Raw genomic sequence first — 7,809 nt, 5'->3', positions numbered from 1 at the left:
AACGTTGAAGAAATTATAGATTGGAACATGAATATTCCTCAGGTGTTGAGCAATTGATTACGTGAAACGGGCCCAAGCTGCTTTTATGTTCTTGTGTTAAACCACTCAAGTGTATAAAATGAGCATTTGCTCCGACTCTAATTGGGGTTTCAGTGACATTTCTGAAACACAGTCTAATTAAGGCTTCCACTTTAACAAGCAGTTCTGCTGGGGTCTGTGCTGTGTTGACTCTGACTCACCAGCTGCTGCTGGTCCAGAGAACCACAGACGCACTCCATCTTTGCTCAGAGCACAGAGAGTCATGGCACAACCAAACATTGTTATAATTGAATGTTAGGCATGACGCCTGTGGTCGGGGGCAGATGTATTGGTAAGGTTAAAGCTGTCGAGGTGCATGGTACGTGTTTTGAGTCAGCTGAGGCACACCCTTCACCGAATACATTTGCTCAGCAGACCCATCAAACCTCTTGGTTCATGCTGTCTGGAAAATAACCATGACATCTTCCTCCCACGTCATCACTGGCGATTAAAAATGGAAGCATGTTCTGCTGTCAGCATGTGTGTATGCGTGTGTTTTTCTGTGTGTGCATTTGTGTCTGGCCAGCGCTCAGGGTCACTATCGTTCAGCAAAGAGACAGACAGTGTGAGGTCACACAGGTCTCTGATCACAGTTGTCTCCACTTTCCTGTTTGTCCACTTGTAACACATGTTGTGTTGTTTAGCCCCAGACCCCTTTGTCACTACTGATGTTTCTCTCTTTTTCGCTGTTTTCAGTGCAGGACAATGTTTTTCTGGTAAATGAACAGTAGTTGGATTTTTTTGTGAGTCGTTTTCTGTTGGAAATTTCTCAGAGAGCCTGGAGAGGTCAGTGTGTTTGTAGGTCAGGTAGGGGATTGTGCAGTCCAGGTCAGGGGAGGAGAGGCCTAAAAAAACATGCTGACTACATAAATGTCTATAGCAGACAACTGCACAGAAAAGCAGGAGAGAAAATACCTGTTTGAGTGAGAAAGAGGTTGAGCATAAAGAATGTATGTGAGCGGCTAAAATGTAGAGAATACTTGTGTGTGAATCTTTGTGTCTTTTTTAGTTGCTTTGCTTCGGCCGGTGGACTCCAAATGCTGTGATGAAGATGTTGACAACCACTATGATAAAAACCAGACATGTGGTCAAGTTTTCCATAATGTTAAGCCTCCAATGCCTTTGCTCATCATTCAGGTTCCATCGAACTGACGACAAAACCAGAAAATATAATTAAACAGTCTCCTTGATTCTGGGACTCAAGCCAGCTGATTCTCCATGGATTTGGCTTACTACCATAAATCCATATATACTTAATTCTGGGAGTTTGAGAAATTCAAAGGCTCTATGAGTAATAACACAAATGCAGGAGTATCGTTTATTCAACTTTGGCAAGGCCATATGACAAAATAGTCATTAAACTCAGTGTTTCCCTGTCTAAACTGCTATTTTGCTTAATACCTTTTTGAGTGAAAGCTGCGCAGAATACCGTTTACATTCTGCTAAAAATACTCTTTTAAAAGCTCAGAAAACATACCAAACACCATTTCTATAGGCCTTTTAAAACACTTTGGAATTGATAAAGTGTTTCAGATGTTGCACAAGTTCTGTCTGGGGAATATGAGACTTAACTTGTGAAACCTAGTTAAAAGCAATTGATTAATCAGATCTATATATCTATGATGTGTATTTATCATACTGGTAACATACAGCAATAATCTCTCAAATATCCCCAAAAATCAATTTGGATTTCTGAGTTTTATTAAAGTTTGATTATAACAGGGAATTAAACCTGTCTTATGAGCTTGCAAATTCGTCAAATGGGCAAACAATGTGTTGATTGGGAAATTATTCTTATTTTTGATATAGAGAGAGGTCTATGAGACTTTAGGTCTATGACAACAGGGGTTAGTGGTAGAGCTAAGGACAACAAAACACAATGAACTTCTATAAGTTACACGTTTTTCAGTTATATGTGTAGCATTGAAGACAAACATAACTTTCAGATCTATAGTTGGAATGTATACAATCAATAAACCATCTTTATAATATAATGTTTTTAATCCATTTTATCTCATTGGCCTTAGCTTCAACCTAACATTCAAATACTTGCATGTAAAATATTAGTTAATCAATGTAGATATGCAGTTATTATATACAGACAATAACAACAAGCTTTTGATACAAAGCACAAGGAAATACGTCGAAAAAACAATACAGGGAAGAGTGAACTGATCAGGGGAAGCTTGTATTTCCTGTGTGACATATGCTCATGTGTGCCTAATAAACACCTTGATCTAAAAAAGAATGAAAAAGAACTAGTCAAAGTTGTCATCTTAATCATCACAGACACTGGCTACAATGATGAGACAGAGAACTAAGGTACATTTCATGGTTAATGTGTGTGTGTCCACCAGGAAAACAGTACGTGTATGTTTGTGGGAGATTACCAAAGGTTAAACGGTGTAAAGACCCCGCCTGGTTGTGTGTGATGCTGGGGTGGGGTAGAGTGGGGTTAGGGGAGGCTGGTGGTATGTAGGCTGCTCACATTACGCACCACTGGTTCCATTAGACAGAGCTGGATCGGCAGAAACGGGAGGGGAGGTTGGTGGGGGCAGCGGGGTTCAGAGCAGTCAAAGAAAATGAAGGAAGAGGAGTGAAAAGAGCGATGAGAATGAGATGTGTTTGATATTCGGGTGGAGACGAGGGGGGCTTCTGGGGGGTCGGGGGAGTCAGAAGATTTGGTGGATGGAGGGGGCCAGAGGGGGCAGGCGTTCATGAATGTGTGATGATGACTCTCACATGTGGACTGACCTTCTTCTGACATGTGATCCTTCACATACAAAAACAAAAAGAGTAAATCTTATTTTAGCATGGATTATGATGACTTTTTTTTTGGTGCACATTTACAAAGGGGTAAATTATGAGTATCTCTATTTTATAAATATATATGAAATCAAGTTGAGGAAAATAAACCAAGCATTAGAGTGGGAAATCACCTACATTTTATTAATTACATTTTATTTTATTATATTTATTTTAGATTAGAAATAGAGATAAATGACGTTGTACCATCAGAGTTGTTGTATTTCCTTTTTGAAGAGGATACTAACAAACAGTCATTTATTTATTCCACCGGTTGGAGCTAAGATGAGTCAATGTGCGTCTCATCTTTACTCATCTTTCCATCTCAATGCACCTATTTTTTTCCAACACCAGATGTGGCTGCTAAATTAGTGAATAGAAAGCTCTTTTCTATTTAGTTGTTTATTTACTGCATAGACATGAGCAGTGACAGGTATTGACACGTTTACACGGACGTATAGAGAAACAAAGTAACCTCCCTCCTTCAACTCCCACGTGTGCTGACGACAGCACTAAAAACCTCGCAAACTATGACCTGGTGTCAGGCCTTGTTTCCATGGTTACAGCTAGGCCAACTGGTAATTAGTTCTTTGTCAGGATTCCGCGGACTTGACATTGGTGAATCTTAATAAGAGACACACAAAGGGTTGAGAGTGACGTTTACCAGACAAAGAAAAGGACTATTTTCTCACCTGTGAAGATGAGCAGGACTCCGACTGCGACCTGCAGACACAGGGAGATGCTGATTAGAGTGATGATGGGAGTGTAAAAGGAGAAGTTTTGTCCCTGCTCCATCACAGCCTTTAGCTGGGATGCGTTGGCCATCAGTAGAGCCACATCCAGCATGCTCTCCGCTGCACTCTTCTTATTAGCATAGTGGTTCATGTTCAGAGGGGCTGGGCTGCGGGGCCCAGCATCTGGACGGGAGGCCTGGGGAGGGAAGAAAGTAACCGACACAGAGATAATGTTTGTGGCTTTGAGATAGCACCTGCAAGAAGTGGGCATGAAAACGAACAGGAAGGCTGCTCTGTTCTGCATTTTGTTCTCTTAATTGAGCAACATGCAGCATGATGATGATACCTGCGCTACTTTTGTGCTTCCTGTGCATCAATGTTGACGATCTGATTATCATTCTGACCTAATTAGCACAACAAGCAGCCATTACAGAAAAGTGACCTTTGAAAACAGATCCATTAGTACAACAGAGAGATACTGACACACTGGTAACAGATCCATTAAAACACGCTGAACCTGAACAAGTCAGCATGGGCAGCAATCAAGGCTTTTTCCTTGCTGTGGTTTTCTAAATGATGCACACTTTCTTTTTCTCAGAGCTTACAATATTGTGTGTTGCTGTGAGCTCTCCACTGTTTGTTGACATAATCAAATCAAAGCAGTCTGTTTGATATACTGGTGGTGAGTGATACTGTGACCCATCAGTCATTTCCTGCTCATATGCACACCTGTCTCTGAAAGCAGGATAACAGAGTTAGCTGTTTGACTGCCCTGAGAAAAACCCAGAACCGCCATTTTACGAATGCAGTTTTGTTCATCCTACTTTACTATAATCCAATCCAATCCACTTTATTTATATAGCACATATTAAAAACAGAGGGTTTACCGAAGTGCTTCACAGCAAAAATAACACTATAATATAAAATACAATATTAAAATAATAGATAAAAGGCACACATAAGAATAGATAAGGCCATGGACAGACAATAAAAGCATAAAAATCGATAAAACATAGCTCAAACTGACTCGAAAGCGAGGGAAAAGAGGTGGTTCTTCAGGCGGAACTTAAAAGTTTGAAGGGTGGGTGACAATTTGACATGGGGGGGGCAGGTCGTTCCAGAGCCTGAGAGGGCTCGGTCCCTCCTGGTCATTTTCTTGGTTTTAGGGACTACTAGCAGCAGCTGATCAGCCGACTTCAAAGCCCTTGAGGGGGTGTACAGAGGGGTCAGCCCATTGAGCGATTTAAAAACAAACAATCAAACCTTAAAATGAACTCTAAAATGGACAGGAAGCCAGTGGAGGGAAGCCAGAATAGGTGTGATGTGTTCATGCTTGCGTGTTCAAAGTATAAAACTAAATTAACCTAAACTCACAGCAGTTAATTCATTATTTCTGCATAATCTATAAAGCAGGGGCTTAGAAAAGGAGATTAATTTAGGTTGCATTCTATGGGTGATCAACAGGTGATAACCAAAAGCATAAAATAAATATTCGTAGTTTTACGTTGAATTCTTTATTTAATTGATTCTTGTGTGGGTGATGATTATGTAACAAGATGGGCTATGTTTGGTGTTTGTGTATACTTCATCCTAGTGGACTCTGCACTGCAAAAAAAAAAATGTAGTGGCCAAGCAGTTGCTGGATAAACACTCTGCTTGTTCATTACATAGCTATTAAGCTACTGTTCAGCTATGACTGAGCACTATCGCTAAGGATTCAGTCTTGTCAAGGACGAAACCTGCACACTCTCTGTGAACATAAAATAATCAGCAGTGCTTTCAGTCGCTTCCTCGACACTGAAGCGTTCCCTTTTTTTCTCACAACACACCCCTGCCGCTGCAGAGAGCATAGTTTGTCAGGGATTAACCAAACCACAAAGCTCGTATGAACTGTTTTCCCACTGCTCCAGAGAAAAGAGGAGCTTTACCCTCTAATTTGCAACAGGGAAGGCCACCGCTGAATTACAATGTATTCAGGAGATTCACAACAATGAGTTGACTTGGATAATTTGATGTATGAGGGGGAAGTACTAACTCTACAGAAGTTGAAGCTCTGGTTGCAGCAATTATTTTTGGAAGAGTTATTTTTAATCTGATAACCACTGGACAAGCCATGTTTAATTCCATTAATGAGCCATTGCCTTTTGGACATGGATTACACATGTCACTGGCCAAGCTGTTCATCTGGCAGCATACCTGTCATTTCAGTTCATGTCATTTATTTGTATAATCTAGCACAGCTTTATTTTAACACTTCAGAGACACCCTGACAACATCCAGCAAATCTTCAAAAATCGTCTCCATGGGCGTTCTCAAAATCTTTTTCACTCTGAGCCATTATGCCCCATAGTAAGACTCATAACAAGGAATTAGACAGTGTTTCAAAACATGTTTCCCTACAGCCCACGGGAAAGCAACGTGGTGTGGTGTAGTGCCCTTGTGACTGTGAGTTGTGCCAAATGCCACAAATGGCATACTGTCATGACGTGTCAGGGTCAGCCATTCTGCTCTCAAACACTGACAAACACTTTTCAGAGACAGCCCTTTATCCCCAAGTCAACAGACCACAGTGAGATAATGCTTGTTGAGAGATCAGTAGTTGGAAAAATGCAGTCTGTATGCCAACAACACAGCAAATGGCTTTCCTCAGAAATTCACCCGCACACATAAGGAAATCTTTTTGACGTACATAATCGGTTTAGTATTGAGTGGGTCAAGGCTAAGGGCCACATACTCATTCAGTACAAGCTTTTTGTAAAGATCTATACTGTTCTTTACTACTATCGTATGGCTGAAAACATAGGATAACAACTAATCACAGAGGAGATAATGTAGAAAATATGGAATATAGGCCATGGTATGTCACACTGTTATCACGAGGGGGATGGGGAAATGCTATATGTGTCTGTGCAACAACCCATCTGATCCAGGCTTTCGTTTTGATAACACTTAAATTGGAAAACACCCAGTAAACGTCATATTTGCACATTATCTTTTAAATGTAGTTTTCCCATTTGAAAGCAGAGCGCTCATCAGTCACCCGGCCAAGATCTATTGTTATTTTGCACCATCCAAACCAAAGGTACTCATTAAGTAAATCGCTCTGTACTGCTCCTTGGTTTCAATCATTATTTTGGTGATGAATTATTCACACTGCATTCCTTGTCTAAAAAAAGACTCAGGGGACACACCACCGAGACAGAAAAAGAGGAGAGTGAGGATGGAAGGGAAGACAATGATAAAAGTTGTTTGAATCTGTTTTTAATTCGTGTCAATGTGGAATAGGAGATGTATTCAGACAGGAAAACTTAACATATTCTGCCTTCTGCAGTCTCAGATCAGGTGTCCAAGTGGGCAGTATAAAAGAAAAATTGTTTAAATGAAATCAGATTGTCAGATAATTAACTTAAAGATTACCTCTTAAAGTGATTCATGTGGACCGAAGTGATGAACTAAAGTCATTTAAGAAGAGGATGGGCGAGGTTTAAACTAGTGCCAATTTTTTTTTAAACAAATAAAATGCTACTTCTTTCCATACAAAGCTGATGTGCCCTCTCACACATACATAGGGGAATATAATTGATCTCCCTTTATAAATAACTGTCTGCCTAATGCCTAGTTGCAGTGCAATGGTTTACTTGCTTTGAAATCAGCCTCTGGAAAGGCTGCAATCTCTATAACCCTGAGATTAAACCTCAATCTATTTGAACTATAAACAATAGTTTGTTCAGTGTGTATTCAAAAGGCAACTCAAGTCTTGGCTTTCTTTCAGGCAAAATAAAGGAACTCATTCAACTTGCACACCTAATCCTAAACTTTTCCCACATCGTCGCACTAACTGATTACCGCTTTGCTAAATACCTGCGTGTCAGTTACTGTGAGTGTATGTCATGACTATTGCTTTGTACCACTTTGTTTCTGACATACAGAAAGATATTTGCAGCAACAATGCAAGACACCACTTAGGCATGGTGAGACCTTGCATTTATTATACAGTTAAATGAACATGCTGTTGTTTAGCAACATTATAACAAAGACAATGAACTTGCATCTATAGCTGCATGGGTGTGCTTCCCTTCCTGTTTGTTTTTTTCTTATACATCAGCACTTCTCTCCATTTCATCCATCATGTCCTATCAGCAGCCTCTCTCTCTCTCTCTCTCTCTCTCTCTCTCTTGCGTGCTCTCTCTCT

The 7,809-nt window shown here is 40.3% G+C and overlaps 2 protein-coding genes across 2 annotated transcripts in view; both read right to left on the bottom strand.

Annotated features, from left to right (window-relative positions):
• Positions 1-1,083: 1,083 nt before the first annotated feature.
• Positions 1,084-3,744, bottom strand: LOC104967195 (ninjurin-1-like). Its single transcript, XM_010796612.1, has 2 exons — positions 3,576-3,744; positions 1,084-1,226 (listed from the first exon to the last, which is right to left on the bottom strand). Exons 1-2 carry the CDS (start codon positions 3,727-3,729, stop codon positions 1,084-1,086), a joined length of 297 nt encoding a protein of 98 aa, XP_010794914.1. The 5' UTR covers positions 3,730-3,744.
• Positions 3,745-3,751: 7 nt separating this feature from the next.
• The window catches only part of LOC104967194 (serine/threonine-protein kinase WNK2-like), a 7,969-nt gene continuing 3,911 nt past the window's right edge, over positions 3,752-7,809 (bottom strand). The window contains exon 5 of the mRNA XM_010796611.1: positions 3,752-3,813. Within this exon, the coding sequence (XP_010794913.1) occupies positions 3,752-3,813 (62 nt within the window). The remainder of the gene's footprint in view (positions 3,814-7,809) is intronic.

This window comes from Notothenia coriiceps, unplaced genomic scaffold (genome assembly GCF_000735185.1).
Source record: "Notothenia coriiceps isolate Sejong01 unplaced genomic scaffold, NC01 NC01_scaffold00037250, whole genome shotgun sequence".
Classification (NCBI taxonomy): domain Eukaryota; kingdom Metazoa; phylum Chordata; class Actinopteri; order Perciformes; family Nototheniidae; genus Notothenia; species Notothenia coriiceps.
This window is presented reverse-complemented; position numbering and strand designations above follow the sequence as displayed.

Coding starts and splice junctions, on each gene's coding strand:
- LOC104967195 (XM_010796612.1), bottom strand. CDS start 3,729: ATGCTGGATGTGGCTCTACTGATGGCCAACGCATCCCAGCTAAAGGCT. Junction 1,227..3,575: donor AGTCCTGCTCATCTTCACAG/GTGAGAAAATAG, acceptor TTTTGTCGTCAG/TTCGATGGAACCTGAATGAT.